Source organism: Pelodiscus sinensis, chromosome 6, assembly GCF_052426305.1.
Source record: "Pelodiscus sinensis isolate ZL-2025 chromosome 6, ASM5242630v1, whole genome shotgun sequence".
Taxonomy (NCBI): Eukaryota; Metazoa; Chordata; order Testudines; family Trionychidae; genus Pelodiscus; species Pelodiscus sinensis.
Genome location: NC_143057.1, coordinates 43377503 through 43397793, shown reverse-complemented (window position 1 = coordinate 43397793; position 20291 = coordinate 43377503). Strand labels below are relative to the sequence as shown.

At 42.9% G+C, this 20291-nt stretch overlaps 1 protein-coding gene across 5 annotated transcripts in view; it reads right to left on the bottom strand.

Moving 5' to 3' along the window:
* Window positions 1–20291, bottom strand: part of DAPK1 (death associated protein kinase 1) — a 130704-nt gene that overhangs the window by 50797 nt on the left and 59616 nt on the right. For all 5 annotated transcript variants that reach the window (XM_075931798.2, XM_075931800.2, XM_075931799.2 and 2 more), the window contains exons 4-12: window positions 17621–17759; window positions 15367–15496; window positions 15031–15079; window positions 14915–14941; window positions 14271–14423; window positions 14079–14124; window positions 10381–10470; window positions 8108–8200; window positions 1612–1731 (exon numbers count right to left, since the gene is read on the bottom strand). In XM_075931798.2, the coding sequence (XP_075787913.1) occupies window positions 1612–1731; window positions 8108–8200; window positions 10381–10470; window positions 14079–14124; window positions 14271–14423; window positions 14915–14941; window positions 15031–15079; window positions 15367–15496; window positions 17621–17759 (847 nt within the window). The remainder of the gene's footprint in view (window positions 1–1611; window positions 1732–8107; window positions 8201–10380; window positions 10471–14078; window positions 14125–14270; window positions 14424–14914; window positions 14942–15030; window positions 15080–15366; window positions 15497–17620; window positions 17760–20291) is intronic.

Below are 20291 nucleotides of genomic sequence, written 5' to 3'. Positions count from 1 at the left end.
CTGATGCTCACTAGGTTAGTCACCCAAATCACCACTAATCTTTTTTGGTGAAAACAAAAAAGACCTTTAACACTTAGATCTTTGCTGTGTTTTCTGTTATAGGCTTTCCCTCCTGATTGATTTATTAGCCTGACCTTGGTCTGTCTCTTGCTTCTCATGCATTCATAAAATGCTTCTTATTACCCTTTTCTATTCATCCTATGTAACCAGTTATGGCTGGTTTAATTTTTGGAGGTGCCCCAAACTGGTCTAGAGTCCCACTCCTACCACAACTGCCTTGTAAAGTTCCGGGGTGTGTGTGTGGGGGGGGGGGGAGGGCTCTGGCTTTGGAGTGGGGCTGAGGATGAGGAGTTTGAGGTGTGGGAGGGGCTTAGGGTTAGGACAGAGGGTTGGGGTGTAGGCTCTGGGGTGGGGATGAGAGGTTTGGGGTCTGAGAGGGGCTCAGGACTGGTGCAGAATGTTGGGGGTGGGAGTGAGGGCTCTTGCTGGGAATGCAAGCTGTGGGCTGGCCTGGGGATGAAGAGCTCAAACTTCAGGCTGCAGCAGATAGGCTGCCTTAGGGCTCAAGCCAGAGAAGACAACTCCTTCCAGCCCTTCTCCGCCTGGTACTCACCCAATCTCTAGAAAGAGTCCACTCTAAGACCCCTGCTTGGGAGCTGGAGGCCTCCTGCCACTGGCTCTACTCCCTTCCTCACCTGCTGCTACCACTGGCTGTGAGTGCAGGGGACCTGGGGCAGCTGTCTGCTATCTAGGATGCAGGCTAGGTGAAAGCAGAGGAGGCACATGGGCTGGTCTGGGGAAATCATTTAGGGGCAGCAGGCAGGGCTGGGGAAGAGACCTGGCCCCAACACTGGTGGAGCCTGGGCACCATGGGCACGTACAACTCACTGCCCCTCTTGTAATTTTATCTATTTTCCACTTTTTGTAGGGCTTTTGAGTTTCGGGTCATTGAAGACCCTTCTGGTTCAGACACCGTGGCCTCTTAGTCCACTTCCTATCTTTCCTATGCACTGCAGCGTGTAGGGTCGCCTACACATACATGCCCCTTGAAAAAGGTACAGCACCAGGAGCTCCTCCCACCCTGTAGCCGACTGCCCTCATGGAGAGCAAGCTCCTGCTTATGTCCTGCACACAGTTTGACTGCATGTTCTCCTGTGATGTTTGTATAGAAGGGGGAAAGCTTTGATGAAAAATAAAGTAAATAATACTCCTTTCCTTGACTCCACCCCACCCCACCAATTTCCATCATAACTTAAAATATTTGTGGTTATATTTAATTGTAACTTTTAAGGATTTTTCTTTTTATTACCAAAAACTTAATTTTTGTGATAGTTTTCAAGCAACACTACTCTTACATTTCAGAGGCCTGGGAAAAATTAGGTATGGATATGAAAGCCATAATAAGAGGAATAAACAACAAACTCACAAAAAAAAAAAAAATCTTCTTCCAGGACAGTTTACAAACCATTTGACTTAGTCTTATTTCAAATATTACATTTCTATTTTATAGCCACATCACTGAGCACACATCACACAACAAGCCACATCACAAAACAAGCAGCAGATTTTTGCCCTCCCCCACACTTGTGTCAGCACAGATCCACACCATACCTTGTTGGGTTGATTGACATCGTAATTTGTCAGAGATCCAAGAAGATGCTGCAGTCCAGGAACATTGTCATCATTGATGGCATGAATGATGGCTTTCATCACAAATGAATCTTCCTCATCCTTATAGTCAATAAGGAAAAAAATATTTTGAAAACTAACAATAGTAAAAATATCCTTCCCCCAGCACCTGTCAGGATATGGAAAGAAAATTACATTTTCAAAGCACCATGCAGCCATTTAACTGAGAGACCGGAAAACTTATTTACAGGAGTCATGCTGCTAAAATGCCAGAGCACCATTTGAAACATTTACTCTAATAAAAATAAAGCTGAAGATGCAAGGTGTGATAAGAACATGTTAATATATGCAACTAAAACAACAGCATAAGATGCAGGTGAAAACCTTGTACTTCCCATGGAAGATCTCCATGAGTAAGAGAGCAAAAACTGTTACAAAAGAAAATCATGGAGCCGGATTTTTTAAACCACACTCATCTTCCTTATTCCGAGTTTATGTATGTTTTAAACAATACAAGCACTTGCCTGCAATTCTCCCTACTAAGAAGCTGGTGTGACATATCTTAAATGGTGATTCAGTGTTTAAAAAAAAAATGTAGCAATAGGAGCAGGAGGACTATTGCTGAAAGAATAAATAGCGCAAAAGTAAAAAGGTAAAGTAAGGACAGTGGAAGTAAGAACACGACTTGCACAGGAGGGACACTGGCAGAATAAAATGGATAACAAAGTAGTCTGGGCAGAATTTTTGAGTTTTAAGACTATTAATGCCCAGAAAAAAAAATCTTTACTTCGCTTTAATACATTAATGTTTTAAGCTTTGCTGATTATAGGATATTTCCTAAAGGCCACATTAAAACTTGAAGAGCAAGCTAAAAAGAGAAAGCTTCTGAATTTATAAGCTGAGAACTGCAGCTCCTAAGGGCTGAAACCTAAAAGGCACACACCTGCATAAACTGAAAGAAAGCTTGTTTGGCCCAGGGTCTAATATACTGTCTGGGCTGGTCCTGCAAAGTCAATGGGAGAGGAAAGTGCTCAACATCTCACAGGGGACATATGCATTGAAACTGGGATGTTCGACTGTAGCTTACATAGATGTATCAGAGCTAGCTTTAATCTAGCTAGCTATTTCAAGTATCAGTAGCACATAACTACAGCATGGGCTTAGGGTTCTACTCAGGGAGTTAGCCTGAGTACAAACTCAAGTAGCTAGCCCATGTCCCCATAGCTACACTGCTATTATCAGATGAGCTACCTTTGATCTAGCTAGATCGAAGCTAGTTCAGGTATGTCTACACAAGCTGCAACCACATCTCCTCATTTTAATGTAAATATATTCAGACGTACACTTGGAACCTTACAAATTGATCTTAGGTCTTTACAAAATCCCTCTTTCATTCAAAATATAAAAAAAACCTGATTAGCTAAGAATGCCCTCCTATGTGCATTTCACTTGTTGATACTGCTGCCAACCACAGAACTCCTTTTTGAATCATCCTTCTCTTCTTGACTAATTCAGAAGGACAAGTTCACTAGTCTCAAAGAGACTCAGACTTTAAGGTCAGAAAGGACCATTTTGATCATCTACGCACAAAGCAGGCCACAGAATCTCACCCACCCACTGCTAGAATAATCCTCTCACCTACATCTCAGATATTGAAGTCCTTGAAATGATGGTTCAAAGACCCCAAGATGCAGAGAATCCTACCGCTAGTGACCTGTGCTCCATGCTACAGAGGAAGGTGAAAAACCTCCAGGGCCTCTGCTAATCTACCCTGGAGGAAAATTCCTTCCCGACCCCAAATATGGCGATCAGCTGAACCCTGAGCATGTGGGAAAGACTCACGAGCCAGACACCCAGAAAAAAAGTTCTCTATAGCAACTCCTATCTTCCCACCATTGGCCTATTTACCACTGATAGTGAAAGGTCAATTGCCAAGATCATGTTACCTCATCAAACCATACCCTTCATAAATCCTTCTAGCTTTATCTTGAAGCCAGATAGGTCTTTGCCCCCACTACCTCCTTTGGAAGGCTGTTCCAGAACGTCACTCCTCTAATGGTTAGAAACCTTCACCTAATTTCGAGTCTAAACTTTCTAATAGCCAGCTTATATCCATTTGTTCTTGTGTCCACATTGGTATTGAGCTTAAATAATTCCTCTCCCTCCCTGGCATTTATCCCTCTAAATATATTTAAAGAGAGCAATCATATCTCCCCTCAGCCTTCTTTTGGTTAAGGTAAACAAGCCAAGTTCCTTGAGTCTCCTTTCATAAGACAGGTTTTCCATTCCTCGGATCATCCTAGTGGCCCTTCTTTGTACCTGTTCCAGTTTGAATTTATCCTTCTTAAACAGAGGAGACCAGAACTGCACAGAGTATTCCAAATGAGGTCTCACCAATGCCTTGTATAACGGCACTAACACCTCCTTATCCCTACTGGAAATACCTCGCCTAATGCATCCCAAGACTATTAGCCTTTTTCACAGCCATGTCACAATGGCGGCTCAGTCATCCTTTGATCAACCAGGATTCCGAGGTCCTTCTCCTCTTCCGTTACTTCCAACTGATGTGTCCCCAGCTTATAACTAAAATTCTTGTTATTAATCCCTAAATGCATAACCTCACACTTCTCACTATTAAATTTCATCCTATTACTATTACTCCAATTTACATGTTCATCCAGATCTTCCTGTATGATTTCCCAATCTTTTTATGAATTGGCAATACCTCCCAACTTTGTGTCATCCACAAACTTTATTAGCACACTCCCACTTTTAGTGCCGAGGTCAGTAATAAAAAGATTAAATAATAATGGTATCAGAACTGATCCGTGAGGAACTCTGCTAGTAACCTCTCTCCAGCCTGACAGTTCACCTTTCAGTATGACTCGCTGTAGTCTCGCCTTTAGCCAGTTCCTTATCCACCTCTCAATTTTCATATTGATCCCCATCTTTTCCAATTTAACCAATAATTCCCCATGAGGTACTGTCTCAAATGCCATACTGAAATCGAGGTAATTAGATCCACTGCATTTCCTTTATCTAAAAAATCTGTTACTTTCTCAAAGAAGGAGATCAGGTTGGTTTGGCACGATCTACCTTTTGTAAAACCATGTTGTAATTTGTCCCAACTGCCATTAACCTCTATGTCCCTAACTACTTCCTCCTTCAAATTTTTTTCCAAGACCTTGCATACTACAGATGTCAAACTAACAGGCCTGTAGTTACCCAGGTCACTTTTTTCCCCTTTCTTAAAAATAGGAACTATATTAGCAATTCTCCAGTCAAATGGTACAACCTCTGAGTTTAAAGATTCATTAAAAAATTTTGCTAATGGACTTGCAATTTCTTGTGCCAGTTCCTTTACTATTCTTGGATGAAGATTATCTGGGCCCCCTGATTTACTCTCATTAAGATGTTCGAGTTTGGCTTCTACCTTGGATTTGGTAATATCTACCTCCTTATCCTTATTCCCATTTGTTATATTGCCATTATCCCTAAGCTCTTCATTAGCCTCATTAAATACTGAAGCAAAGTATTTTTTTAGATATTGGGCCATGCCTAGATTATCCTTAACCTCCACTCCATCCTCAGTGATCAGCGGTCCCACTTCTTTGTTTTCTTCCTATTTATATGGCTGTAAAACCTTTTACTATTGGTTTTAATTCCCTTTGCAAGGTCCAACTCAACATGACTTTTAGCCTGTCTCACTTTGTCCCTACACGCTTGAACCTCAATAAGGTAGCTTTCTTTGCTGATCCCTCCCATCTTCCACTCCTTATATGCTTTCTGCTTTTTCTTAATCACCTCTCTGAGATGCTTGCTCATCCAGCTTGGTCTAAAACACCTACCTATACATTTTTTCCTGTCATTAGTCTAGAGGAAAGGGATGGAACAGTGGATATGGTTATGAATCAGGACGCTGTATGCAGCTGCTAGTTACTTCTGAAGATGGAGTGCAGGAACCAGGTAGCACAACTAAACACGTGACAAGAAGCAGGAAGGGTAATTTCATAAAAGGACTCTGAGCAAGCCTATCCTCATAACATGGGAGCCTCTGTGCCATACCAGAGTACTCACAACAGACTTTAGTAGACTTCGTCATACCCAGATAATAGACATGACACGGCAAATAAACACATCATTCAATAAAAGGCACTGACAGAAGAACTCAGTACAGGCAGTCCCCGGGTTACGTACAAGATAGGGACTGTAGGTTTGTTCTTAAGTTGAATCTGTATGTAAGTCGGAACTGGCGGTCAGTTTCAGCAGCGGCTGAATCTGGATGCCAGTTCCGACTTACAGATTCAACTTAAGAACTAACCTACAGTCCCTAAGTCGGAACTGGCATCCAGATTCAGCCGCTGCTGAAACTGACCGCCAGTTCTGACTTACATACAGAATCAACTTAAGAACCCCAAGCGTCCCCAAGTCAGCTGCTGCTGAAACTGATCAGCAGCTGATTCCAGGAAGCCCGGGGCAGAGCAACTCTGCCTCGGGCTTCCTGTAGTCAGCGCTGGTCAGTTTCAGCAGCGGCTAAATCAGGACACCTGGGGCAGAGCAGCTGGGGTGCTGCTGGGTTGCTCCAGTAGCGCCGCTCCTCGGCACTACTGGACAATCCCAGCAGCACCCCATCTGCTCTGCCCCAGGCGTCCTGATTCAGCCGCTGCTGAAACTGACCAGCAGCGGCTGAATCAGGACCAGAGCAGCTGGGGTGCTGCTGGGTTGGACCAGTAGTGCCCAGAGCGGCGCTGCGGGACCAACCGGCAGCACCCCAGCTGCTCTGCCACAGGCGTCCGGAGAAAAGCTTAGTCTGTTGGGGGGGGGGCGGGAGAGGGCGGGCATACTAGCTGCGCCCCCCCCCACCCCACCCCAACAGACCAGGAAGACACGGGCGGCGGACCGAGACGCACCGCGGTCCCGCCGCCTGGGTCCTCCGCGGCTTTGCTCTCCGTCTCCCTGGTCTGCTGGAGACCAGCAGACCAGGGAGACGGGGAGCAAAGCCTCTGAGGACGCCGGCAGCGGGACAGCCGCGGGGCGTCTGGGCTTTCCCGCTGCCGGCTTCCCCCGCGGCTTTGCAAAGCCTCGGGGAAGCCGGCAGCGGAGCAGCCCAGGCGTGCCTGGGGTGCCCCGCTGCCCGAGCCCCCCCCTCGGCTTTGCAAAGCTGCGGGGAAGCCAGCAGCGGAGCAGCCCAGGCGCGCCTGTTGTGCCCCGCTGCCCTAGCCCCCCCCTCGGCTTTGCAAAGCCTCGGGGAAGCCGGCAGCGGAGCAGCCCAGGCGCACCTGGGCTGCCCCACTGCCCGAGCCCCCCCCCCCGCGGCTTTGCAAAGCCGCGGGGGGGAGGGGGCGCGCTCTGGCAGCAGGGTTGCCCCAGCCCCTCCACGGCTTTGCTCTGCGTCTTCCTGGTCTGCAGACCAGGGAGACGCAGAGAAAGCCCCAGAGTACACGGGTGGCAGGACCGCGAGGTCCCGCAGTCCGTGTACTCTGGGGCAGCCCCGTCCGTAACTGCGGATCCGACACAAGTCGGATCCGCGTAAGTCGGGGACTGCCTGTATATCCACATTGGATGAATGAAGGGGAGTATTCCTACCGGTCTGCTTTTGGTTTTTTAGTGTGCAGTAATACCCTGCTGAGCCCCATTATGCTAACTTCACTTGGGACCTCCTGGCCCTACCACTAATCAATAATGCACAAACAAGTGCACAGAAGTTTCTCCCTCCTCCCCTGCCAATGAACAGCTGTGCTATAACTTACACTGTAGAGAACGTCTGTTAGACATTTTCCCATTCTATCTGCTGTAACAAAGGCCATTCCATAACTGTTAGTACAAGGGACAAGGTCTTCTTACATTAAGGAATTCTATAAGGTTCTGTTGGTTTCCTGACTGAGACATACAGATCTCCAAGCTCTAAGGCAAGGCTGGCAAGCTAAGCAATTGTGCCCTTTACTGTTGAGACCTTGGGTGTGCAACGCCTCAGCACCCATCTCAAGTCAGTTTCCCCCCCACTTTTACATCCGACTGCTTTACTTATTCAAGATATGGTTACTGCCTGCTCAGTCATTTCCTTTGCCTCACATGTTTTTCCTATAACATTAACATTGTAGCATCGCTCCTAATTTTTTATTCGTTCTAAATATTCTAAGCTTTTTTTTGCTAAAATATAATGGTTTGTATTGTACAGTACTCTGAGCAACTCAGATGCAACAAACATTTGCAAATTATTTTATAACTACTATGGTGTGAAAGTTTTCACTTCAAGTAATTGAGCTCAATGAACAAATCAGTAAACATCATTCTACAATCTGTTATTCAGGAGCTAGGACTAAGTGATCACAATGGACTCTTCTGGCCTAAAATTTCATGAATCTATTTCACGATATCAGAAACAGTACATGGTATACACATTTTAAAATATTGTGGTATTCATATTGATATATGTCAAAGTATTTAAAGCATTCAAGCAATAAAAACATATGCTTACCAGAGTGTCATCACTCCTAGCAACACTCATGTTACTTCTGGATAAGAAGGATCTTGATAATCTTTGGCACAGTGAAATTAAGCGTACTGATTGCTTTTTAAAAAAGAAAAAAGAAAAGTTATTTTTACTTAAAACATCAAATAGAAGATATGATAGGAAGATCATTTTTCAAAAATGAACATGGTTAAAAAACAGAAAAGAAAAAAAAAATTTCCACTGTTTCTGCTGTTTACTTCAGTATGTTTCACTCTAGACTGGTAATAAAAACAGACTAATCCATTTCAGCACAACACTTGTGGGTAGAAAAATAATTGGATATAAACATTTAATCTATGCAAACAAAAAATTACTTGTACGAAAAATCCCTTTGCACTGGGCATAAATTTCATGAAAGACGTCTATCAGGGTTTCTCATTTTAAAGTGTGCACATGTGTGATATTAAATTTGCACCTAAAATATATGACAGTGTTCCTTTAAATGCTACATTACACACCGCTTCTTCTTGGACACCAGAGAAGACTGACATTTCTCATGCATCTTAAGTTTTGTAAGCATAGTTGATCTCACCTAAGCCAGGTACTGAATCTTGGCAAAGAGATTCATGAGGCCAGATATTTAGTATTTTTCTTATTGCCCAATTCAGAGAGAGAAAAAAAAAAATCTTCTTATTTCTTGACCTCTATTCCAAAGAAGGAAATTCTCTTTTATAATTCATGCATCTTACTGCTTGCTCTTGCTTATGCTACATCACTTCCCTTCCCTTGTTTCAATGCTGGTCTTTCAATATGTGTGGTGAAAGAGTGAAGTTCTCTCCTTTACTTATTCTACTCTGTACACCGACCCATACTTTCTGCCAATTCCATGCCCATTTTTAGTTGAGAAATTAAGCTTCATGTCTTTCAAAGTGTAAAGACATAGACGGTAATCTCGGTGGGCCAAGAACTAAATTTGTTACCACTCCCCACTTTTGACCAATTCCAGTCGCTTCCTTTACATTTAAGACTAGCCTCCTTGCGTATTAACAGTGCCATGCACACCTATAACAGATCATAAAAATAAATATCAAAATATAAATGCTGTTCAAATTGTAAGTATGCACTCTTGCTTTGTCTTGATAATATATAAAACATTTTATATAAAAGGAACACAGCTCAATGCACAATAACGTAAGTATTCATTCTCAGTTCAGTAATGAACAGAATTTCTCTAGATTTTTTTTTAAACTATACTACCACAGTACTTGAGCACCTACAAATATACAGGCAGTCCCCGGGTTACGTACAAGATAGGGACTGTAGGTTTGTTCTTAAGCTGAATCTGTATGTAAGTCGGAACTGGCATCCAGATTCAGCAGCTGCTGAAACTGATCAGTTTCAACAGCGGCTGAATCTGGACACCAGTTCCGACTTACATACAGATTCAACTTAAGAACCCCAGGCGTCCCAAGTCAGCTGCTGCTGAAACTGATCAGCAGCTCATTCCAGGAAGCCCGGGACAGAGCAACTCTGCCTCGGGCTTCCTGTCGTCAGCCGCTGGTCAGTTTCAGCAGCGGCTGACTTGGGGACGCCTGGGGCAGAGCAGCTCGGGTGCTGCTGGGTTGGTCCAGTAGCCCCAAGGAGCGGTGCTGCGGGACCAACCGGCAGCGCCCCCACCTGCTCTACCACAGGCCCCGGGCTTTGCTCCATGTCTCCCTGGTCTGCTGGGGGCGGGGGGGGGGGGGCCACTAGCTGCATTCCCCCCCCCCCCCAGCAGACCAGGGAGACGCGGAGCAAAGCGGCGGAGGACCCGGGCCAGACCGCGGCACTTCCAGATCAGCTGGAAGCGCCGCGGGTCCGGCCCCGGGTCCTCCGCGGGTTTGCTCCCCGTCTCTCTGGTCTGCTGGCTCCCCCAGCAGACCAGGGAGACGGGGAGCAGCTTTTCTTGCCCCGGAAGAGGCGGCCGGCGGGACCAGGCGTCTCGCCGCTCCAGTCCTCCGGGGCGAGAAAATCCCCGTTCGTAACTGCGGATCCGACATAAGTCGGATCCGCGTAACTCGGGAACTGCCTGTACTGTAAATCAACACAAGAAGTTTCTCCTTCCTCTTCTCCCAGACTATAAATATTTCAATTTGGTACTAAAATGTATTTTCTATTGATGAAGTTTCACATTGTAAACTTCACTTGAGGGAAAAAAAAAAACAATGAAATTAATATTTCATTTGTGCTTATCCTGAGAAGAGAATGCCATTACATACATCACCAGCTTTATGAAGCAGACTTTCTGAATAACTTACTTTCCACTTTCTTCGTGCTGCAAATTTTTTGAATTTCTCCATATTTACTGCAGATGCTTTTCTGCTAAGTGCTTGTTGGGTATCCTTAGGCTGTTAGGAAAAGAGGCAAAAAAGACATTTTGAAATATCCCCTAATTATGTGTCTGCTTTCACAAAATCATTTTCCTGTTGCACAACTCTAATTCCAGCTAAATAACTATCTGAGGTTGCAAATGCAGTAAATAAAGTACCCAGAATTGTGGTAAAACATGCAGAAAGACAGCATTCTAATATGTAAGGCCTTGCAGAGTATGGGGTCAGAATACTTGAGGAAAGAAGCAGGCAGCACAGGAAGCCACACCAGCAGAAATTGCATCTGTTCTAAAGAGTCAGGCTCTCTATGTACAGTTTTCATTCCTCCTTTTCCCTTAAATTGTTGCTTAAAACAATACAAAAACAAAAAACTATGTTCCACCTCATTGTGTCATAAAGACAGTTTATGAATACAGTGCTTACCATAGGCATAGAGACAAACAATTGTATCACCATATTCATATCAGAGTAGCATTAAACTGTCAATTCTAAACATTAATTACAAATATCAGTAGAGGTATCTATTTTGCTGAGGACTGCGTTAGCAGAAACATCCAGCTGATGAGCTTAGTTAGAATAGTTGACTGCTCTATTCATTTGAAAGATCCTTCCAGAAGAATAAGGTTGCAATTTCCAAAAGAAAGTTAAGTGTTTCGTAAACCATTTTATTTTTTTTAAAATCTTTAACCTAGGAATTTCCATCTCAGGCCAAGGACCCATTCCACCAAATCCTGATGTAGCAGCAAATACCCATTTTCTGTAAGGTTTCCTGATTGATTATAAATGCATCCCAGGTTTTGGGCTGTTTTCAGGATAATCAATTGGTATCCAACATCTCCCATCTCAGTACACTAGTTTACAAATCAAGTCCCACCTGCAGCTGGGACAAGAGGATTCAGTGCTGCATGCCACATCTGAAACAGGCATTTGAACACAGGACATTCTCATTGAGTGCTCTAACTCCTGAGCTATAGGGTAGTCAGGAGAGAGACAGAGACAGAGACAGAGACACAGAGAGAGAGAGAGAGAGAGAGAGAGAGAGAGTGTGTGTGTGTGTGTGTGTGTGTGTGAGAGAGAGAGAGAATCGAGAATCGCTCTTGTTGAAACTGTTTCACATGAAATTATTAAATATTTTGAAGGGGGGAAATGACTCCATGGTCTGGTAGTTAAGGTAGTAAGATGGGAGATGCCCACATTCCAGTCTTGGAGATTCCAAGCTGCATCTTCCTTATCTAGGTATAAAGGGGCACCACTATGACCATGCTTTTCTGAATCGAGCCCTTTATTTTCACATTTCCCTTTGCTTTATTAAATAAAAGGGGTCAAGTGCCCAAAATGGAAACAAATGTTTAGTTTCAGGTTGAACAAAATGTTTTATTCAATGCTCAACTATATTTTTTGAACTGCCAGCAACCTGGAAAAAAAAAAGTAATTATTTGTACAGCTGTAACTCTGTTGTGGGGGAAAAAATGGTATTAACCCAACTGTTGAAGAGGAGACTTTGTAAAAAGGCCTCAGAGGTTCCATGATTTTGGCTCAATGATTTCCAGATGAAATACATACAGTTAGCAAGAAAAAGATTTGCTTTCCTCCATAAACTGCCAGGCTTGCGAACTCAACCAAGTACCTTCAAGCCAAGCTGCTGCTTGTACATCATCATGACCCACAATGAAAGTTCTGCAAGGCAGAGTAAGTTCTCAGTGACATTTCCATCACTTCACTGCTTTCACTGTATTTCCATAGGTATAACTGACTTAACTCATGCACTGTTCTGTTAACTGTGCATAAGGAGGAACAGAATCCAGCTCACTTCCCTTTAGGAGTGTTGGATTTGCAGGGCTAATAGCAGTACAGGCAGTCCCCAAGTTACGCGGATCCGACTTACGCCAGATCCGCAGTTACGAACGGGGCCCGTCTCCCTGGTCTCCAGCAGACCAGGGAGAGGAAGCAAAGCGGCAGAGCACGTGGGCAGCGGACAGCCCAGACGAGTCTGGGCTGTCCACTGCCCGCGTGCTCCGCCGCTTTGCTCCCCGTCCCCCTGGTCTGCAGACCAGGGAGACGGGGAGCAAAGCAGAGCAAAGCCGCGGAGCCCGAAGGCAGCGGGACAGCCACGGCGCGTCTGGGCTGTCCGCTGCCCGCGTGCTCCGCCGCTTTGCTCCCCGTCCCCCTGGTCTGCAGACCAGGGAGACGGGGAGCAAAGCAGAGCAAAGCCACGGAGCCCGAAGGCAGCGGGACAGCCACGGCGCGTCTGGGCTGTCCCGCTGCCCCCGTGCTCCGCAGCTTTGCTCCGGACACCTGTGGTACAGCAGCTGGGGCGCTGCCGGTTGGTCCCATAGCGCCACTCTGGGCGCTACTGGACCAACCCGGCAGCACCCCAACTGCTCTGCCCCAGGCGTCCTGATTCAACCACTGCTGGTCAGTTTCAGCAGCGGCTGAATCAGGACGCCTGGGGCAGAGCAGCTTGGGTGCTGCTGGGTTGGTCCAGTAGCGCTGAGGAGCGGCGGCGCTACTGGACCAACCCAGCAGCACCCCAGCTGCTCTGCCCCAGGCGTCTCCAAGTCAGCCGCTGCTGAAACTGACCAGTGGCTGACTACAGGAAGCCCCTGCCCCGGGCTTCCTGGAATCAGCCGCTGATCAGTTTCAGCAGCAGCTGACTTGGGGATGCCTGGGGTTCTTGAGTTGAATCTGTATGTAAGTCAGAACTGGTGTCCAGATTCAGCCGCTGTTGAAAATGATCAGTTTCAGCAGCGGCTGAATCTGGACACCAGTTCCGACTTACATACAGATTCAACTTAAGAACAAACCTACAGTCCCTATCTTGTACGTAACCCGGGGACTGCCTGTATGCATTTTTTTTGTCCCTCTATCTAAGTCACAAAATGAAGCAGACAAGATGGACTGTATGGGAATAGATCTCATGAACTAAGTGCAATTTTTACTCATCCTTCAGAGCACAACTTTATTTTAATAAGATGTAATGGATTGCTGTATAATAGTGTGCTGGACAAGGTTCCCAGAAGCTTCTAGTTGAAATTATGTCACTATGAATGTTGGGATGATTGATGGGAGTTAGGGCTTCTAAGGATACTGCTAAATCAAGTCTTCCAAAGATGACATCTAAGTACTTTTATAAGTGGCAGGGGAAAGAATTTTATTTTAAATTAACAAGTCCTACTCAAGCTGAGTATTAAGTGGGGAAGAACAGGATCAGTCCCAGCAGTTCCCTTCTCAGCCCTGTTGGGGAGTGAGGAAGATCATAGCCCTCCTTAGCTCAGTCATCATTTAGCCACACAAAAAGGGATCTGAAAAGATAGTTGAGGAAGATGGAAAATTGGAGGATATAGAAAAGGTATCTTTACTGGTATGCAGTTTCCTAAATGTCTCTCCCTGACCAAGCATAACTGTCATCTGAATAATGGGCCAACATACTTGCCCCTCACAACCATGTAACAAACATACCTTAATTTTAAAGTCAAAATGCAGCAGCTTTCAAATTTAGCTTTGCAAACAGCAACAATTAAGTCAGAATACCACTTTATTCTTTTAGTTTTCATGAAGTAGTTGAATAAACACAACAAAAAAAAGAGTACAACTGAGAAAATAAGGTGAGTTCCTTACACACTGACCTTGATCCAGGGATGCTGCAAGCTATCTCGAATTGTCATCCTCTTCCTTGAATGAGAAAAAAAAAATACTCCTATTACTTGTTGTCTCTAAGTAAATATAATCTGTTAAACACCTAAACACAATACAAATTGAACCACCATATCTGTAATTCAGGATAGCATACCAGGAACACAGGAAGAGAAGTAACTCACTTTGGATCCTTAACAAGAAGTTTTCTTATAAAATCTTTAGCAAGGGCACTGGTATTACTGAAGAATTCTTCCTCAAACTCATAATTCACAGCAGATACATTAGCTAAAGTTTCTTGTTTTGATTCTCCAAGAAAAGGTGATGCACCACTCAGGCTGTTAAAAAAGCAAGATTAGACTCAGAACATATTTATATGCTACATGACATTTCATCCCTGCAAGATCAGAAAAGGAAGTGCAAAAAAGAGGGACTTTTTGCTTTTAGAGGTCAGATATGTCTTGAAAATTATTTGATTTTACAAAGACAAAAGCTGTGCTTTAACTTCAGAGAATTAAGATTGAAGTCACTTCGGAACACAGTCTAATCATCTAAACAATGCTTCCATCCCACCATTTCAGCACTGATGCTTAGCTATTCTTTCAACAATTAGGTTACAGCTTTATTGATCAACTTCAGTTAGGTCAAAGTTGTGTTTACTCAATGCAATTTGGTTATGTGACCATATGCTATGTACATGTATTACGGATACAAAAAAATAAACACTACAACTGAAAGCCAACAGGACAGAATCAGAATATAATGTTAGAATTAAAACAAAATGAAACACAGTGCTGAAAAAGAATGATTTATGGATTTTTGTACTTACAGAATGTAAGTTATTACACCAATGCTCCTGGAGAGAAAGAACGAGAGAGAGAGTCAGAAAAGCAGTATAATAAATAATGACGACAACTATCTTCTCAGAATGGTTTATTAACTTACCACATATCTGCCTCAAGACCAAGTGGTTCATAGTTTACTATTTCAGGAGCTAAGAGAGAACAAATAGTGTGAAGTATAAAAGCAAACAAAGAAGCAAAGAGTGGTTTTATTTAATTCTGACCCTTTAAAAACACTCATTTTTAACCTACGTTAATATTAAAAAATCGTTTACAATGATACAACCAAGTTACTGCTGAGAAATAAGGCATCCTTTACAAAATCTCAAAATGCCATCTCCTGCACACAAATTCTGTAAATCTAAATTAAGACATGCTATACGTACGGTTTCGTAGGTTTAAAGAAAAGAAAATATATAAGGGTAAAACCTGCACTCACCAACAAACTCTGGTGTTCCGAAGATATTTTTAAACTCATTTCCAAAGTCAATTTTGTGTGCTAAGCCAAAGTCAATAATCTTGATGCGGGGCTTTGGTACATTTCTATCCAGGAGCATTATGTTTTCAGGCTTTCAAAACAAAACAAAAAAATTAATATGTGCTGGCTACAAGGAAAGGCACTTAAGTACGTGTTTCAGTCTCTTGGCTCTGTCTTAAAAACACAAGTTCCTTGGGGGGGTGGTGGGAAGGAACAACATATTAGGATTTTAAACATTAGTATGTTTTAGCTAGAGGAAAATCCTAGCTCCATTGAAATCAAAGACAAAATGCACTTGATTGCTGTGGTGACAGGATTTTACCTAGGTTTGCCAGATGGTCTCCAAAAAATACCAGACACAGTATTTTTTTTTTTGGTTGAGCGGAGGGGGGGGGGGGGGGGGAAGGGAACATGGGATAAGTCCCCCCGCCCCAGCTAGGCTTCTGAAGCACCCAGAGCAGCAATCACGGCCCCGCCTCCCAGCTGGGATTCCCCACCCGGGAGGTGGGGCCACAATCGGCCCTCAGAAGCCTGTCGGAGACTCCCAGCCGCTCCCCTCCTCCCATCAGGCTTCTGCACAATCACAGGTTCCTAGCATTTCCCGCCTTCCAGCTGCTCCCCCCCACCCACGCCAGGCTTCAGTCCGGTGCGCAGCCGGGGGGGGGGGGGGGGGGAGAAAATCAGAGAATCATTGCACATGTCCGGTATTCTGATTTTTTTTAACCGAACAAAGAGCGCAAATACCGGACTGTGCGGTAGAACACCAGACACCTGGCAACTCTAATTTTTACCTGTAGCAGACACCGCAGTTGTATATTAAACAAATGTTAGTTAGTTGAGATAAACCTTAGGCTCTCCTCTGCCTGGGACAGGTAACATTTTATAACTACAACCTCCTTTGATATACAAGGATTTTAGCACGTGTTAGCTAATACATGTAAAAAAATGTGCCTTTGTTTCCACAGTATAGACATGACCTTTGTCTTTAGGAGGACTTCAGAACCTCTTTAAATATCTTCCTTAAATTGAAATACCTTCCTGATTTGGGGCCTACCTACCTCCACAACCCAAAAATAATAAATAAAAAAAAATCATCAAAATGCTCAACACACGAAAACATTCCTGGCTACGAGAAAGAGAAAACCAGTAAAATAATAGTAAAAGGAATTCAAAATATTAATGGAGTTCATTTCATTTCTCTTTTCATTGATAACATTATTTGCATCAGTTTGCCAGGTGTCCACTATTTGAGATTTCTGTTCAGGAAACAAATTGAGAAAATATAAATGAGAAAATATAAATGTCCAATATTTTTTAAATAAGATGTAATGTAGATTGTGATGTAATGTTAAGTGTGTCCGGTATTTTTGTTGAAACCATCTGGCAACCCTAGATGCAAATTAGTTTCAAACTTCCTTTCACTTTGTGAAAATTCCTACTTGCATCCCAAGCATCCCAGACTGTAAACACTTGTGTTTGCTTGTTTCGGTTTAAAGAAATGTAGATCTTGAGTGCGAGCATTAGATGTATGGAATTGAAACACAGCCAGAAGAATTTACCAGTTCAGAATGTTGCATCAATACTAGAGCATGGGTAAATTTTTTTGCTGCAAAGTTTTCAGCAAAAATGCAAATTTGTAAACATTTTTTGCAAATGGGTGTCAGTTTTGTGGCCTTGTTCATGTAAGAAAAAACAATTTGAGGTGGGGCATAGAAAGATTTGACAATGTTTTCATGTAAAAAGACCAGCTTCTGAAAAAATTCCTTAATTTTATCTAAGTAAAAAAATAAAAACGCTTGAAACTGAAAGGTTCTCTTTGATCCAAAATGATTTATTCTTCTGATTTTTCAGAACTGCCAATGAACTGAAAATTTGATTATTTGCACAGTTCTAAATCAAGGTCACATCCACACTACATATAATTCCTAACCTGACATAAGTTTCAAGATCACTTCTTGAAAGCTATTTTCAAAACCACAGTTTTGTTAATAGCTGCTAGCCTGTGTAACTGGGAAAGACTCTCCGCCTCCCCCCTTTTTATATAAAAGATGCATGGGAACACTTTTCAGCTGTGTTCTCCCTTATCTACATAAGCTAGAAATCATATTTTCAAGATGTAATCTATTACACATGGAGATTGTTTTTGGTGGTCTAATTGGATTGTCAAGAGGGGTGGGTTGCTTGTAGTACCAATTTTTTCATCTGTCCAACTTACCTTGAGATCAAAATGGGCAATTTGCAGAGAGTGGAGATAGTCAACACCATTAAGGATTTGTTTGAGAAATTCTGTGGCTTCCTCCTCCGTCAGAGATTCCTTTTCAGCTAAAAAATCAAAGAGCTCCCCACCTGCAACACTGAGAGAACAGGTGCAGGGGTTATTGGCATGAACACTTTAACTTACTGATTTTTGTAGAAGCGGCGAGGAGTCCTGTGGCATTAGCTGTGCTCTCAGTCATCTTCTAAAGCATTCAGCAGCTCTTAATGCCAATCATATTAAAACAGAAGATGACAATTTGCATAATTCAATATCTACAAAATTACTAAGACTCCCTCCGCCTCACACACACACTTGAGACCAGCATTTGGAAGGCATACTGTGATTAGATTTTAATGAACCTGTACTGGCTTATATAGCCTGTATTAAAATACCTCATACATCTCTTTCCAAAAGTTAAAATTCAATGTTCTCTTAAGCGTATGCACTTGAACACAGATAACTGCTAGGATAGAACACACAAATATTTTATATATAAAATATATAAACATATATAAGCACACACTAAAAGCAAAGTGCTATGGAGAAGATTAGATGATTTTTAGCATTAGGAAGTATCAAGGTCAGGGTTTGCTCAAACTGTAGTTAGCAGCAGCTGCAACATGTTTTATTTGTCCTCAAAACACATTCCAATCCTCAAGTTAATCTAGGGCCTTAATCATTCATATTAAAACTGCACTCAAAATGCCAAGCACTTTCTATTAACAGAGGCAGCCAGAGTCCCTATCCTCAAGGGCATACAGTCTGAAGTGAAATATTTGGTATGGGGGCAGAAATAAGAAAGATCAGAAGGGATGTGCAGAAATCAGTATCAGGTCTGCACACAATCTGGATTTCAAGGAAGAGAGAAAGTAAGGCATTAAGGATAGTTGTCTTGTCATCTGAGGAAGGAGCCTAACCAACACGGATGATAGTTATGTGCACAGTGATGAGAAGAGGGAAGTAAGATGAAGACTTGAATTCCGATTTCCACTTCCTTTTAGATCTTAACACCATTTTAAAAGAATTTCTGTTTGGGACTTCAAATTGACAGCAGGGGTTGGTTTGATTACCTCCTGAATCTTAAAAATCATGTAACTAGCTAAAAATATTCTGGAATGCTCAAAAGTTCCTTTTTTATTATTCCTTTACACGGTAATTTTCAACAATAGTCCCAAAATTCAAAATTAAGCTAAAGGACAATTTTTGAGCTGCACATAAGCATTGGTATCGATTCTGTCCACTAGTAAGGTCTTAAATTAATCAAGATTTGAAATTTTGATAATAAAAAATAGGATTAATATACAACATGCTCTATAAATAATTACTGGCATGCTAAGTCAGTCAAGCACATTCTAATCTGTGCTCTATTTTAAAAGGTGAAGCTAATCAGTGTCAAAATGCCTACTGCAATTCTTCAGCACAAAGCCCTAAACCAAACAAGTACTTAAGTACATGCTTAATTTAAGGCATATGAGTAGTCACAATTAAATCAGGAAGCGGAGGACAAAAGCACACCATCATATAATATTGACCTCACGATTTTCACTTCTAGATCCCTTACAAATCAAGCTGGTTAGTTTTAGCTTCATGATGATGCCCTATCATGCATCATGTTAAGTGGAAGTCAGTTGATGTGATTTAGGAGAACTGAATGGTAAATAAAAAGGTTTGCATTGAGGTTGCAATATGACTAATGTCCCTATTAGCTTTACTAAAGTGAAGTTTTCAGCACATTTTGCCCAAGCAGACAGAATTTTAAGGTTTTTTTTTTTTTTTTTTAAAGTTCACCTTTAAGCAAGAAATGCTTTTAGTATCCCCGGGGCTTCATGAAGCTAGGACTCACAGCAGCATGACAGGAACCAGTGACTGCATAAAAATTGCTTCCTGAAGATAAACAGATTATCTGTACTATCAGGTGCTGTATTTGGTCTTTTTATACAGCCTATCAGAGCTTCTGTGTATGGTACTTACACAATGCCTGAATCTATTCTCTGCTCATTTTCTCTTTTTTTTCCCCCTTCCTCGCTGCTGATTGAAGCTATTGGATAAACAGAATTGCTCATTTGTGAGCTAACAACTCTGATTAGCAGAACGAGTGTGACTGCTACCACAGACTCTACACAAAGACAATTCAGATTAACAAGGTAACTAAAATTAAATTCAAGTCAGATCTAATTTCCATTACTGTTAAAATAAACTACAAAATCTTTTCACCTTTATAGTTGCCCTAACACTATACTATTCCTCACGCTTACATAAAACCTTTTAGTTTACACATAAAAATACAAGAATACACTACAGTTGACAGATGGTTTCAGAAAAAATACCCACCACCACCACCACGAAAAAGTTTGTTGAGGAAAAAAAAACAAACAAAAAACCCCACCACCCACACATGCCACCACGTAAGGTGAGGTTTAAAAAAAAGGGGGGGGCTTTTCGGCTCTAACAGGCTGCCAATGGCCCCCTGCCATCTTGCCTCGCTGCGCCAGCTTCCCAATAAGCACTAGGGTTGCCAGGCTGCTTCCGTATTCAGCCAGACAGCCCAGGATTTTTGCCTCCTGGCTGGGGGCGGGGGGGGGGGGGGGGGGGCGGGAGGGGAAGGAGAGAATCAAAGTACTGAACATTT